Consider the following 15,355-nt stretch of genomic DNA (forward strand, 5'->3'; position numbering starts at 1 on the left):
AGAATATTATATTTTAAATAAAATGTCAGCAAATTAATGAGTTTGTTGTTAATATATAAACATATAATCATAATATTAAAATATTAAACATGATATAATTTTGTAATAAGTTTATTTTTATCTTTAAATCATTGTTACGAAAAAATTCGTTATATAGAATCTAAACTGTGGATGGCGGAAATCTTCACAAATATTCCACGTGAATTGTCAAAGAACAAAATTTAGTGAGGTTAGTTAAAAGAAAAGAAAATTTTTTTTGATTTAATTAATGAAATTTTGATATATATAGACTTTTATCAGCATGTCACATAATACTTTAAAATCTATGAAACATGGATTTTATAATGCCATTTTTTCAAGTTCGCCTATTAATTTCGATAAAGAAAATATTAATTATTTAAATGAGAAGTAAGTTTTTTTAAATATTAATATACTATTATTAAAATATTATATATTATTTATATTATTTATTCTACTATTTTGTAGGGAAGAAACATGTTCTGATACACTTGATACACCTCAAAAAAGAAGTCAAGATCATAATGAAAATAAATGTTCAAAATTTGAAAAACATAAAGTATTACTTGACAATGATATTGAAAATTCAAAAATAACAAGTACGCCTTGTACTATAAATCTCATTCGTTCAAAGTCTACAAATATACTTAAAAAAAAACAAACTTTATTCTCTGAAAATGAAACATCTGATTCAAAATGTAAAATTTCTACAAAAGCATGCACAACTTCATTGAATGAAAAAATTTTAACTACTATGCACTCTTATACTCCTAAACAATATAAAATTCACACTGCTATAAGTAATTCAAAAATAAATACCTTATCTTCAAATAAAACACCTATAAAACGTTATTTTAGTGATAATATTTTATCACAAGTTACTCCTGATTGTTTTAATGTTGTTCAAGTTGAAACATCATCTAATAAATTAAATGAAATTGATATTGAAGATCAAACAGTATATGAAGAAGAAAATACTAATTTAACTGTAGGAATACGTGTTAGACCTTTAAATACAAAGTAAGTTATTATATTTTTGAATTTTTTTTTTTGAAATAATATTATGTTTTTAATTATAATAATATTATTAATAATATTATATAATATTATGTTAATACTTTTTTTTATTTTTTATGACTTTAGAGAATTAAATGATTCAAAAATTACATCAGTTATACAAGTATATGGTCAAAATGTTATTGTTAATTGTGAATCTGTTCAACATACTTTTACATATGATCATTGCTTTATGTCACATGTGGATATATCACAACCTGATTGTGCTAATCAAGAAATTGTTTTTAAAAATATGGTTCTACCATTAGTACAAAATGCTTTTGAAGGATATAATGTTTGTTTGTTTGCTTATGGACAAACTGGTTCTGGTAAAAGTTATAGCATGATGGGTCAAGAATCTATTCAAATTAATGCATCATCATTTGATGAAGCAATTGGTATTATTCCAAGATTTTGTCAAGAAATATTTGCAAGAATATCTAATAATATGAACATTAAAACTACAATAGAAATTAGTTATTTTGAAATTTATAATGAGAAAATACATGATCTTTTAACAAATGTTAACAATGGAGTAAAAAGAGCTCCTCTTAAAGTTAGAGAACATCCTGTATTTGGTCCATATATTGTTGATTTAAGTCAACATTGTGTACAAAACTATAAAGATTTACAAGTATATTTTTATAATATATTATATATTAATATATATACAATAAATATGTTTATTTATAAATATATTTATTTTAGACTTGGCTGAAAGTGGGTAATTCACAAAGAGCTACAGCAGCAACTGGAATGAATGAAAAAAGTTCGAGATCACATAGTATATTTAGTATTATATTAACACAAACTCAAATAAATAATCAATTAGATAATGGATCCATAGATGCTAGTCGTCGAAGTAAAATTAATTTAGTAGATTTAGCAGGAAGTGAAAGATTAAGTCAAACTTGTGCAAGTGGTGATAGATTAAAGGTATTTTATATTATATTTGATTATTTAATTATTGTTTAATAATTTTTTTATAATATATTATTAATTGTGCATTCTATAGGAAGGTGTATCAATTAATAAATCATTATTAACTTTGGGAAAAGTGATTGCATCTTTAGCTGAAAATACAAATAATCGTAAACGAGGTTTTGTTCCATATCGTGAATCTGTTCTTACATGGTTATTAAAGGTAAGTACTATTAAATTATTAAAATAAAATTTTATGTAAGTAAATAATATTCTTTATTAAATCTTCATTAACAAAATTTTTTATTTTAACAGTCTTTAAATATTACTGCATATATATATAGGATATCTATTTTATCTAAATATAATGAAATATTTTTTAATGAAAAGATATCGAAATATTATGAAAAAATATTTTTTAAAAAATTATTATTTATAAGGATTATTTTTATATAATATTAGTAAAATTTTTAAAATTAAAATGTTAAAATTCTATAAAACTTATTGTATGAAAAATAAAGGGAACAATCATAAATAAAAAAATGAATAGTATAGTATCATTTTGTGTATTTTTTATTTTTCATATTATAAGTTACAATAAACTAATTTTTAACATAAATATATTCTAATACTTTTTTTATAAGAAATAATAAGTTATATCAATTAATTAGCATTAAAAATTAAATAATTTCATTTGAAATTAAAAAATTGAAATTAACTTTTTTACAATTTACATGTTTACACAAAAACTATTTTTAATAAAACTATCATGTATTTTTTTATACCAAATAACTTTCATGAGGAAATTTTTTTCATAATATTTTTTTCTTAAAAAATATTTCTCTGTATGTAAACAAAAAAGACTCACTGTATATTATTATATATGTAAGCAGCTATCATATATGTTATTTTTTTTTACAAAATTTTATAAAATTTTAAATTAAATTCGCTTTATTTTTGAAAATATTTTTTTTTATTTAGTTTTATATATATATTCAGTCTTACAAATTATTCAATTTTTCATTGAATATTTAATTAGTTTAATTTAATATAAAAGTATTTTTTAAGCATCATAGTTAATTTTTATGGAATAAAAAAATGCATATTGATTTATAGTTTAATATTATGTTAACTATAAATATATTAATATCCATTTTAGTGTTCATCATTATACCTTTCATATATATATATATATATATATATACACACACATCATCATATATTTATACACACATATCAATTTTTCGAAATAAAATTTCGGAGTAAATTTCAAGTGATATGCCGAATGATATAAATTACTAAACAAAATTTACGATTACGAACATTAATCTTTTATTTGATTCATATTCATTTCTTCTCTTTCATTCAAGTTGAATTTGCAGAAATTATCTGTTCAAATAAGTGTTTGATTCGGACTATGAACAATAAAGTGGACATTACTACTTGAGAGATCTTTAACTAGATATATGTAATGTTATTATATATTTTTATATTTAATATGTAACTTATGACTTTTTCTTATTTTTAAATTTATTTCTCTTTTTTGTCAAATTTTGAAAAATAATGAATTCATATCCAAATAATGTATGTATTTTATACGCGGAAAAAATTATTGCAATAGAAAACTTAAAAACAAATCGAATATATATTTTTATGAATTTTTTCTATTTTAGCATTTATATATTTGCTGTACTTTCATACAATTCAAGATATATTCAAATTATAAAACACGATTAAAAATATTTCATTATTATTTATAATTTTTTTCTTCGTTAATAACTTCTTAACATTCATTGCTTTTTGAAGTTTTTTTCATTTTATTATCAATGTTCATTTCTTTTATGCTTGTGTTATCATGTTCTTCTTCTTCTTCATGAATTTCTTGACAAGAATTTCTTCGCAATTTTCCCTTTATGTAAGTAGCTAGGATTCTTCTTTTATTTTCTCGACATAAATAACAATTTTCTTTTGAAAATGTCTTCTGTTCGTGATGTTGCAATTCACGTTGAGAATAAATTTGTGTTGATTTTCCTGGAAAATGATTTTATTTTTCTATAATAATAATATTATATGAAATTTGTACTATTTTATTTTTTATTATTCTATTTTTTAAATGTTATTGTTTTTAATAAAAATAATATAGATTTTTAGTATTTAACTTTTTTTTATAATTGAAACAAAAATTTTTTTTTTAATTTTTAAATTTCTATTTTAAATTCATTGATTTTTATTTTTTTTTTATTAGTTAACTAATGTTCAAAGTTTCAAGTATATCATCGTGCGTTGTAGCACGTAATCAATTTACTTATGAAGATACTGTTTTTTAATCGAAAAATATTTTATAATTAAAAAATGTAATGCATCACATTTATTTCTTTTGAAATTTAGCTTTAATAAATTTTACTATAAGTAAATAATTTTAAATTGATAATTTTATATAAATTTCGTAGAATAAAAATTATATTTTGTTATATAAATTGTAATAGTAAAGAAAAAATAGAGAAGAATAAACGAAAATAGAATGAAAGATGATTGATGTTTCAGATAAAAAAAATTAATAAATAAAAATTTTAAGATCAAGTCATAATTTTGAACAAATAATATAGCAAATTTTTATTACATAAAATTAAAAATAAATTATCAATATAGTTTTTTTTCAATTATAAATTATAAATTATAAATTTCAATTATATTATTTAATAATTTGATTCAATTTTAAATATATACACATAAATAAAAAAAATTTAGTCGATTGAAATATTTGTTTTCCTAATATAGTATAGTATACTATATTAGGTAGATTTAGTATAATAATAGTGTAATAATAATAATAATTAAGTAGATAATATAGATTTGATAAATAAAATTTGCATTGGAAATTTTATATAAATTTATGTTCAATTTGTATCAATATTGACTATCATTATTTATTCCCACATCACATTATTTATTTTCATGAATGCATTTTTATATCGAAATATATGACTTATATAATTGAAATTTCGATTTAAATTAAAAAAATAAAATGTTTTTATTATTAACTAAGTTTCATGTAAATCATGAAATATTTTTATATACATGTATAAAATTGAAAATTGGATAAAAAAATGATTACTATTCATTCATTTATTATTTTATATTTTTAACTTTGTTTTCACTAATATATATGAATGATATGAAAAGTATTTTTTGTATCATTTTATCTGTTTACATAATATATATAGATGTATCTATTAATATATTAATATATATTATTATATGTATTATAATGAAATTGTATGCATATTACGTTACGTAGTTTACATACATATATTATCACTTAATCATAAATATCATAAATATATGATATGTTTTTCATATTTAACTTGTTTTCATACTATTTTCTTTCTTTCAAATATATATATATATATGGTATAATATATTTTAGTTAATTATATTTTTATGGTCTCATTTATATAATTTAGAATAAAACTTTTTCATGTTAGTAATTCTATTTTAATTTATAATATATATGTTATTTTAATTTATAATATATACATTGAGATTTTTAAATTCGTGATTGTAGTTTATTTTAAATTCTAATAATTCTAATATATAATAAATAAAGCAAAGAATTATTTCTTAGCAATTAATTCCATACAATCGTAAGATAATTACATATGTATAAATATATAATAATATTATGCATAAATACATAAAAAAATATTCTTCTGGCATCGATTAAAAATATAAAAATCATATTAATCAAATTATATTAATTAAATGAAAAATGATTAATAATCAATTTATAAATAAAATCAATTATATAAAAATTTATTTATCCATCTAAAGATATTCAGAAAGAACGATGATAATGAATTGATCATTTCAGAATGTTTGATAATTATTTAATATTATCTTTATTTTTTTATCATTTTAATAAGTATTTAAAAGATAATTTGTTTAGATACAAAACGTACCACTATTAAAATAATCTTTATTCCACGGTTGCTCATAGTCTCGGTATTGAGGAGTCCTTAAAAAACCGTAAGTCAAGACTTCAGGAACATAGACTAAATCCATCGTTTCTGTTTGAAGTTTTTCTGAAGTAAAGATATATTTTATCTATTCTATTCATAAAAATTTATTGTATATACAAATATTTTCTTTCTTCTTTGATTTATTTTTGATGTATTTTTTTAATTCTTATTTATTTATTTCTTCTTATTTTTAAAAACTCACCGAATGATCACGAAGTTGCACCTATTTTCTAAAACGCAACTAAAACTCGTTTAATAAGATTTCCTGTTTATTGTTATTTTCGGTCTTCTTTCTTTCACTAATTGGAAATAATTTATTGATGATCAAAAAATTTAGTGTTATTACATATTGTTCATAATAAAAAAAAAACAAAAGAAATAAAGGTAATTAAAATTAAAAACAAAATTATGTTATGCTCGAATTGCTACGATGGTTTGCTTTGAACTGAAGAAATACACTGAGCATGAAATGTTTATGAGTCGGTTCTTCCCTCTCCATCGGTTCTTTTTCTCTTCACTCCTCTCCTCCATTACTGCGTGCCCTTCAACTCGGAGTTTTATCCCTCCCTTTCTTCCAATCACTTTTGCGAATTTCTTACGTATTTTATAATCATTCAACATATTTTCTGCGCATATTTTTTTATGATATTAACCTTATAATTTTTTATTTGTTTCTATTGAAATTTTTGCTTTATAACTTTATTTTTATACAATTTGAATATGATCTATTTCTTACAGATTATAAATTATAAATTATAATATATAATATATTAAGATATTTTCTTCATATAAATTCAATCAAATGAAACAATTTTCTTCATCTATTTTTAATTTCATATTTTTCAAATATACATTTCATATTTATTATATATACATTTGGAAAATTTATAAAAATATTTTATAAAAAATAAAAAATTTTCAAATATTTTGAAAACTATTATTAAAAATGATCATGAGACAATATTTAACAACACTTACTAATAATAAATACTCATTGAATATGATTTGTTTATTTTATGAATTCACATAAATAAGTAAATGTCTATCTTGATAATTTGTTAAAATCATTGTTGCCCTTCCTTTTTTAATTATTATGTCGTATTATAAATGCTAGATCAATGATAATTTACTTGTTTATTATCATTTTAAGTTGTTTTTTATGTAGTATTATTATTCTGCATTGTTAAAACCTGCACTTATTAAAAACTATTAAAATTTTTTTTAAATGAGTTTGTAAATGAATAATAATGAGTTTGAGATGTATAATTAGATCCTACAATTACAATATTCTTACAGTAGTAAATATCTAATAATATTGGTGGAATATATTATATATTATATGATGAAATTTATTATATAAAACAAAATAAATGAAACATAAATGTTTATATATACATAAATATCATTTTTTATGAAACAATATTTAAAAAATTGTTTTAAAAAAAATATAAGTTTTTTTTAAATAATTTAAACTATGAATAAAAATAGTTTTATTTATTTATATATGATAAATATATATATGATAAATCTGAAAAATTATAAAGTGTAATAAAAACTTCTTCGTGTTATTAAATTTTGAAATACGTTAAAATGCATTAATTCTGAAAACAGTTAAAACGTAATAAATTTAAAAAAAGAAAACTACTTAACAAATTATGATATAGATATTTTATCTATTTATTTTATCGTCGCAAAATAAAAAAATATAAATAAATATGTGTTATAGTTATAATTTTTCATAAAGCATAATTTAAATATTCAAGCATAAACTTAAAAACACTGGATTTTCTATGACGTTTTCTATAATGTTTTCTATGTCAATTAGACATCGATTCATTTTTTCAATTGTTCTATTGACAATAAATAAAGTATGATAATAAAATTAATTTTATGTTTAAAATTAGAAATTAGTTAATTAGAAATTTTATATACAATAATGTAATATATGTAATAATAAATATGTATAAAAATAATAGTAAAAATATAGAAAATTTTTTTATTCTTTTATTTTAGTTGAATATTAATTTAATATATTTTATTATATATCTTTGTGTACACATACTATTCCATATTTTTTTGTCTTTTTATCGGTTAATTATATCAAGATAACATTAAGAAATAAACGTCAAGGTATGATCGATAACGAAATAGGTACTTATAAAAGATTAATCCACAGTCGTTCTTAATCGAACTTTTATTGTCTTATCATATAAAATACTGATAATGGTTATTCATGCGCAAAACAATCAAGATTAAATTAGATAAAACAGATAAAATAAAAAATGTAAATATCGTTTCTTACGATATAATTTTATTAATTAATAGTAAGCAATTATAATAATTAACAGTAAATAATGGACAAATACCCGAAATAATTTATAAATATATATATTTAAATATTTGGTAACCATTCTTGAGAAGAAATTTGTATTTTTTGAGCATTAATGAAACTTATTATGAATCATATTATAAATTAATAAAATAAAATAACTTTGTTTCATATTTTTTTTATACAAAAATGTTCTTAAGAATTATGCTTATCTTGTATTTATTAAAATTTCTTTTTTAACTATATCAGGAAAGTCTCGGAGGAAATTCAAGAACAGCAATGCTTGGAACAATATCACCAGCTAATATACATGTAGAAGAGACGCTTGCAACACTTCGATATGCTTGTCAAGCTCGAGCTATTGTTAATCGCGTTCGAATTAATGAAGATCCACATGAAAAATTAATTCGGTAACAAATATTTTCTCATATGTAACTGATAATTCATACATATTATCCCATTTAAAAATATTTTTCCTTAATGTGGATTATTAATACATATAAAACTGAAAATTCTTAAATAAATTATAGATTTTCCACTTCGAAGAGGAAAGACAAAAGAATACCGATATAATTTTTATAGTTTGTAATAGGCATATAACCTAAAACTTTTAATTATAAATATAATTATGATTTTTCTATCAGAGAATTAAAAGCAGAAGTGTTGCGATTACGCGGCGTACGCGAAGGATACGAAAAACAACTTGGAATATTTCCACGTCGTCTTCTCGATTCTGTTGAATTGGTTAATCAAACTAACGATGAAATTAAACAAAAACAAGAAGAAATTAATAAACTGAAAGATCAATTAAAGAAGACTGAAGAACAACTTGCAACTACCCAAATGTAAGTTCATGAATACAAGTAGATTAAATATAATCATAAGCTATATTTATTTTAAAAATAATCAATGTAAGTTGTTATATATTTTAATATCATTTTAAAAATAAATTAGATGATCATATTGTTCCAGAAATAGATCAAAGGATATTTATCAATTTAAAGATTTGAATGTTTAGTTACATGTAATTACAGGATTTGGCAAACAAAATTACGAGATACTGAGGAAAAAAAAAATTCAGAAATAAAATATTTACGTCGCTGTGGTATTGCTATTGAGCTCGATTTTTATGAAAAGGATAAACAGCCTTGTCTTATAAATCTCGCGGCCGATCCTATGTTGTCTGGTATACTTTTGTATTTCATTCCTCCGGGATTGGTTCGCATTGGAAAAAATTCTGATTGTGAGAATTCTTCAGAAAATTTGGATATCATGTTGGATGGACCTCTGGTTAGGCCTTTACACTGGTTAGTTGGGTCGTTTGCAATTCGATGGATTGAAAAATTTCTTGGCCTTGTTCATGTTTTCCATTTGTATGCCATCTTTTTCTCCATTACTTCGTTTTTTTGACTTGCTGCTCATGAATTGTGATTCAGGAAAATATTTTCCTTTGTTCATCTTTGTTTTCTTTCACTAATCGCCTCTCACCAATGCATGTTTGTCTTCTCTTATAATTTAATATATTTAATATTATTCAAAATAATATCTTAATTAATTTAATATGATTTAAAAAAATATGCATGATAGTTTTCTATATTATTTAATCTATATGGTGTTATGATTTCCAAACGATTTCAAATTTTACACATATTATCTCATATAAGCATAAAAAATTAAATATTTATATCTGATAAAAAAAATATATATATAATTAGAATTATTTATATATTTACTTTAATAAATCTTTTTAATGATTCTTTAATCGATTTTTTATGCACTCACAGTACTATTGAAAACAATAATGGAAAACTTATATTATCTTCAGAAATGGAAGGAGATACATTTGTGAATGGGCAGGTATAATATATTTTACATTTATAATTTTATTGTATTATTATGTATTTCATCAATTATAAATTATTTATTACATATAGGTCGTAACTGGCAAAGTTATTTTAAAACACGGTGATCGATTAGTAATTGGCGGTAATCATTATTTTAAAGTTTCAAATCCGAATGATAAACATGGTAATATACAAATTTCAGCGCAAGCTGTAGATTATGAATTTGCTCATCAAGAAATTCTTAAAGTGCAGGAAGAAAAGTATAAATTTATAATAATTCTTTTTATTCAATAAATGTTCATTATTTAAAATTATGTTATTTTTAATTTAATATAGATTAAGAGCAGAATTGGAAGAAAGCAAACAGAAAGCAATAAAAGAATTAGAAAATGCAAAACGAGAAATTGAAATGCAATTGGGAACCCAAAAATTGTCATACGAACGTAAAATTGAAATTCTTGATTCTACAGTTCAAGAGCAGAAACTTGCATTAGAACAAATTCATCAAAAAAAAAAAGAATTAGAATTAGAAAAAGAATTACTTGCAAATGAAATTGAAGCAAATAATAGATTAAAACAAATACAATTTGATCAAAGTAAAGTTAATATTACGCCATATAAATCTAATTTTTTACAAGAATTGGAAAGTATTTTAAATGAAAGAACAGCAAATGTCGAATTCGCTCTTAAGATGAAAGCTAGCGAAGAAGCAATAAGTGATGGTGGTATTAGTTTACATGAAATGCAAATATTAGTAAGAGAAGCTACTGAACGATGTAAAGAAGTTGGTATTAATTATGTAGGTATTTATAATGTTTGCATAAATAATAATTAAAAAATATATGTTTTAATATATATAGCATAATTCTATTCGTTATATTTTAGGATTTTGATCAACAGCAAACAATTATCAATAAAAGTCTGAAACCAATAATTCGTATACGTAACAAAGATAGTATGAAAGAAACATTCTGGCAACCAATGCAATTTTTAGACTGGGTTCATCATTTACGAGATTATGACATAGAAGATTCGATTAAGGAACTATGTACATCAGAAGAAACTTGGGAACCTTATGAAAATACAGAAACTTTTGAAGATTCTTTGAATAATAGTCGGATTTCAATAAATATGACTCCTGTAAAAAAGCATTTAAATGAGAGTTTACAACTTTCATTAGATACGTCCGTATCAGGAACTACATTAAATAATCAAACATTTGATATTTCAAAAGATCAAGAAACTATAAATACATGTCTCCTCCAAATAGAATTTGCTATAAAAACTATACGTAAATTATGTAGTAAAAATAACGAAATTCAATCGATTCCGGAATCTCTTAGTAATATGGAAAGTATCATTTGTAATTTGCGTGAAACTTTAAAAATAGCAAACATAAATGAATGTATCAATGAAAATGTAATTTCTGTTCAGAATTTTAATGGTAGCACAATTGAAAATTCTGACATAAATTTGACAATTTCTAGTCTCAATTGCAACATAAAATCTGTTTCACCAACAAAATCTACTTTACGTAATAATGATAAAGGTTTTGTGTGTGACAAGAAAAGTGTAAGATTTACAGATAAATTAAAAGAAGAATTAACTTAGTAAAAATAAACATTACTTAATTAAATAAGATTTCTATTTAGAGAGATATATTATTATATAAATGAACGTATTAGTAATATACTTAAAAAACATTAAATGGAACATAAAAATATGTTTAGCTACATTTACTATGTGACTATATTATTTTATTTTTTATTATTCATAGCTGTTATATAATGTTATTTACGTATGTATATTATATAAAATATTCTGTATGAATGTTTAATTAAATTTATATAAGGTCTGTAAAGTTACAATAATATTATTCAAATAAAATAATTAATTTAAATAATCATTAAATAAAGCATATTTTATGAATATTAAATTAATAAAATATATTATATAAATTTTATATATATTAATCTTAACTTAATAAATTTTATATATATAATTAATCAAAATAATCCTCAATATCAATATCAGGATTCAATAAATCTTCTCCATAAACACTTAAATCTAATTGATTAAGTATTAAATTCTCGCACATTTCTTCTAAATTAGTATCTCCAATTAAAACTGCTCCTTGCATTTTACCATTTTTTAATATAAGTTTTATATATTCTTCTCCTCTAGTTATTCGTAATAATACTTCATAATTATTATCCAACTTTTGTCCATTATATAAACCAAGTAAAACTACTTTGTAACCAAAAAACTTAGTTACATGAGTGAAAAGTTCAAAACAGAAATCTTGTAGAAACTCTTCATTTTTCATTTTAGAAACCATTGATTTTGCTGCATATCGACCCATTTGATGTGCTTGAGTCCATAATCTCATTTGAAACCAATGTTTTGCTAATACCCACCCTGCACTACATACATCTCCAGCAGCATATATATCCTGTTTAGAAGTTTCTAATTTCCAATCTACCAATAATCCTCCATCTTTCTCCTTTTTTATATCTTCCAAACCTATTATATCAGAATTTGGAATTACACCAGTTGCTGATACAATGAAGTCACAACCAATAATTTTTCCATTTGTTAATTGAACATATATAGGCCATTCTTCCATAGGATCAAATTCTTTTTGTTCTGATTTATTAAGAATTTTAATTACCTCACATTCGTATTCTATTTGTATTTTTGCAGATTTAAGGTAAGTACTTTTTATATCAAAATTGTTATGCCAATCTGGACCTAAAGCTGGTCCATCTGCTACAGCGGTAATATCAGAGATAGTATATCTCATTCTTTTAGTTAAAGAACTTACATTAGTATGTACAAATGTATCATTTTTGTATATTTTGTTCATGAAAAATTCTGAAGCTCCAGGATCAACAAAAGTTGCGGAAATATGTTTATCTTTAATTACCCATATCATTTCAAGACCATCTACTTCGTGCACAATTTCAGTTGCAATACCTCCATTTCCAACTATTACAATTCTTTTTGAATTTTTTATTTTTTGAGAAAATTGAAGAACTGATTCTGTATCTCTTATACCTAATATAAAATTATTATAATTTTCTATAAGTTTTGGTCTAGCACCATTACAAAGACATAACATTTTATAATTTATAATTTTTCCATTTTTAGTTTCTACTTGTTTATTTAAACTATCTATTTTTATTACTAAATCATTAATAATTTTTAATAAATCATGTACTTTCATCAAAACTGTACTATCTTTTTCTTCTATATCAAATTGCATTAAAGTTTTGCCAAGTGGAATTATATTTGTGACTGTTTTTATTAAAGGACTTGCTGTAATTAGAATGATTTTTTCTTCTGGAGCAAGAAAAGCTATACTTTCAACACAAGATACTCCAGCAATACCACCACCTACTATTAAAAATGTACAATTTAACTTTTCTTCATTCATTTTATATGATTTATTTCTGAAATGTAAATTTTCAAATAATTAAATTAAAAAATTAAAAATAATGCATTAATTTTTCCATTCTAAATAATTATAATATCTAAAAGGAACATTATATGGAAATAAACCATATTCTCTTGATTTCATTATTGCAACAAGTAGATCTTTATAAGCCTTTTGACAAAGACAAGTATAACTGTAAATAAAAAGAATAAATATAGAATAAATAAGAATAAAAAAAGAATAAATAATATAATTATATTAATAATTTAAAATTTTTACTATATTTGAAGAAAGTTAAACTTACTGATAATTTAAAATTTCTCCACTCTCTTTAGAAATAAATTGTTTTAATAAATCAATATTACGATAATCAAGAACTAAATATTCATCTCTGCATATTGGACATGGATTACCAGTAGCAAGTATACCACTTCTCTAAAATTTTTATAGAATTATTTAAAAAATTATAAAATTATAAAAAAAAAATTTAAAAATATTTAAATATTAAATATTTTTTGGAATTATAAATTAAATAATATTTTAAATTTTTCTTTAAAAAACATACAATACAAGTCTTTCGTGTTTTCTTTGGAGGAATATGACCTTTAAAATTTCGTTTATAATATTTCCAAATAGGTTCGTCTCCGTAAGATTGTTTATAAGCTAATATAAACAATATACAATATATATAAATAACATATTAATATAAATATTAATTAAAATTATAAATGTATATAATTAAAATTACATTAAAAAAAATTACGTACCACTACTTTTAAGATATTTTATACTAATATCTACAGGAATTATTTTACTTCTATCTTTTGAAGGAGGAACTGGTAAATCTGTATCATTTTCAATATCTTCTACTTTGTCATATTTTGCAAATGTAGAATGGATAAATTTCACTGATATAACCTAAAAAAAGTTTAAAATATTAAATCACTTTTAAAAATTCGTATTTCTAATTCTTACTTTTATAGTTAAATTAGTTTTAAAAAGTGAGGCAGCTAACTGTAATTTATTTAATATTAACAACATTATTTTTAGAATTAATAAAATAGTTTTTTTTTTAAAGATAAATACGTATATTGCGCATACGTTTGTAATAAACTATAATTCTCTAATGCTCAATTTTTAGATATGGTATTCTTATTATTTGATATTTATAAAATTACTCAATTTTTAGTATTATAATAAATTTATATTACATATATTTATGCTTGTTTAGTTAAATTTTATTATAATATTTAATAAAATTTGATATCAGTTGTTAATATTAATATAAATTTTTAAATATTGAATTACATAAATTTTGTATAATCATAAAAATAATTTCTTTATTTGAAAAAATACATATAATATATTTAATAATTATTGTTTGTTATTAAAAGTTCTTTAATAAAGTTTTTCATTTGACTAAATATTATTTATATCTCCATATTGAAAATTACTCAAAAAATATATTGAATATTTTATAAGATTTATATTTTACATATATTTTAGTAATAAATTTTAATAAAATCATATATTTTTTTATATTCAATATTTATTTGTTTATAATCTTAATGTAATATGATAAATAAAACAGGTTTACGCTTGACTCACTTACAGATATACCATTTCCGGTTTGGGCGTAACATCATCTTCTACGTAGTTAGGTAAGAATAGTTTTACTTCAGTTAAAAATAAATTTCGGAGTTATTTAATAAAATGTAACAAAAAAATTAAC

The 15,355-nt window shown here is 21.0% G+C and overlaps 4 protein-coding genes across 5 annotated transcripts; 1 reads left to right on the forward strand and 3 right to left on the reverse strand.

Moving 5' to 3' along the window:
- The first annotated feature begins 28 nt into the window (after positions 1–28).
- On the forward strand, positions 29–12,102 carry LOC108001161 (kinesin-like protein KIF14). Of its 2 annotated transcripts, XM_017062043.3 has the most exons (13): positions 29–229; positions 290–408; positions 487–1,038; positions 1,162–1,708; positions 1,783–2,010; positions 2,090–2,218; positions 8,593–8,753; positions 8,988–9,188; positions 9,378–9,650; positions 10,128–10,200; positions 10,278–10,447; positions 10,524–10,986; positions 11,073–12,102. In XM_017062043.3, exons 2-13 carry the CDS (start codon positions 302–304, stop codon positions 11,796–11,798), a joined length of 3,630 nt encoding a protein of 1,209 aa, XP_016917532.2. In that variant the 5' UTR covers positions 29–229; positions 290–301; the 3' UTR covers positions 11,799–12,102. The 2 variants fall into 2 exon arrangements, with proteins under 2 accessions (XP_016917532.2, XP_016917533.2); XM_017062044.3 differs by lacking the exon at positions 9,378–9,650 and having other exon boundaries at positions 29–408.
- On the reverse strand, positions 3,644–6,464 carry LOC108001163 (uncharacterized). Its single transcript, XM_017062046.3, has 3 exons — positions 6,217–6,464; positions 5,955–6,077; positions 3,644–4,026 (listed from the first exon to the last, which is right to left on the reverse strand). Exons 2-3 carry the CDS (start codon positions 6,055–6,057, stop codon positions 3,779–3,781), a joined length of 351 nt encoding a protein of 116 aa, XP_016917535.1. The 5' UTR covers positions 6,058–6,077; positions 6,217–6,464; the 3' UTR covers positions 3,644–3,778.
- On the reverse strand, positions 11,923–13,623 carry LOC133665607 (pyridine nucleotide-disulfide oxidoreductase domain-containing protein 1). Its single transcript, XM_062081012.1, has one exon. It carries the CDS (start codon positions 13,621–13,623, stop codon positions 12,190–12,192), a length of 1,434 nt encoding a protein of 477 aa, XP_061936996.1. The 3' UTR covers positions 11,923–12,189.
- Positions 11,923–15,104, reverse strand: LOC108001160 (small ribosomal subunit protein mS40). The gene is made up of 5 exons (XM_062081029.1): positions 14,599–15,104; positions 14,391–14,541; positions 14,189–14,286; positions 13,928–14,058; positions 11,923–13,816 (listed from the first exon to the last, which is right to left on the reverse strand). The coding sequence occupies exons 1-5, from the start codon at positions 14,662–14,664 to the stop codon at positions 13,690–13,692; spliced, it is 573 nt and encodes a 190-aa protein (XP_061937013.1). The 5' UTR covers positions 14,665–15,104; the 3' UTR covers positions 11,923–13,689.
- Between the last annotated feature and the right edge of the window lie 251 nt (positions 15,105–15,355).

The sequence above is a fragment of the Apis cerana genome, linkage group LG10, assembly GCF_029169275.1.
Source record: "Apis cerana isolate GH-2021 linkage group LG10, AcerK_1.0, whole genome shotgun sequence".
NCBI lineage: Eukaryota > Metazoa > Arthropoda > Insecta > Hymenoptera > Apidae > Apis > Apis cerana.

Excerpts from the sequence above, each read along its gene's own strand:
- LOC108001161 (XM_017062043.3), top strand. The coding sequence starts at position 302 with ATGTCACATAATACTTTAAAATCTATGAAACATGGATTTTATAATGCC. Across the intron at positions 1,039-1,161 it reads GTTAGACCTTTAAATACAAA|AGAATTAAATGATTCAAAAA; the intron begins GTAAGTTATTAT and ends TTATGACTTTAG. Across the intron at positions 8,754-8,987 it reads CCACATGAAAAATTAATTCG|AGAATTAAAAGCAGAAGTGT; the intron begins GTAACAAATATT and ends TTTTTCTATCAG.
- LOC108001163 (XM_017062046.3), bottom strand. The coding sequence starts at position 6,057 with ATGGATTTAGTCTATGTTCCTGAAGTCTTGACTTACGGTTTTTTAAGG. Across the intron at positions 4,027-5,954 it reads TAAAGATTATTTTAATAGTG|GAAAATCAACACAAATTTAT; the intron begins GTACGTTTTGTA and ends ATCATTTTCCAG.
- LOC133665607 (XM_062081012.1), bottom strand. The coding sequence starts at position 13,623 with ATGAATGAAGAAAAGTTAAATTGTACATTTTTAATAGTAGGTGGTGGT.
- LOC108001160 (XM_062081029.1), bottom strand. The coding sequence starts at position 14,664 with ATGTTGTTAATATTAAATAAATTACAGTTAGCTGCCTCACTTTTTAAA. Across the intron at positions 14,542-14,598 it reads AAACTAATTTAACTATAAAA|GTTATATCAGTGAAATTTAT; the intron begins GTAAGAATTAGA and ends AACTTTTTTTAG. Across the intron at positions 14,287-14,390 it reads AAAATATCTTAAAAGTAGTG|CTTATAAACAATCTTACGGA; the intron begins GTACGTAATTTT and ends TGTTTATATTAG.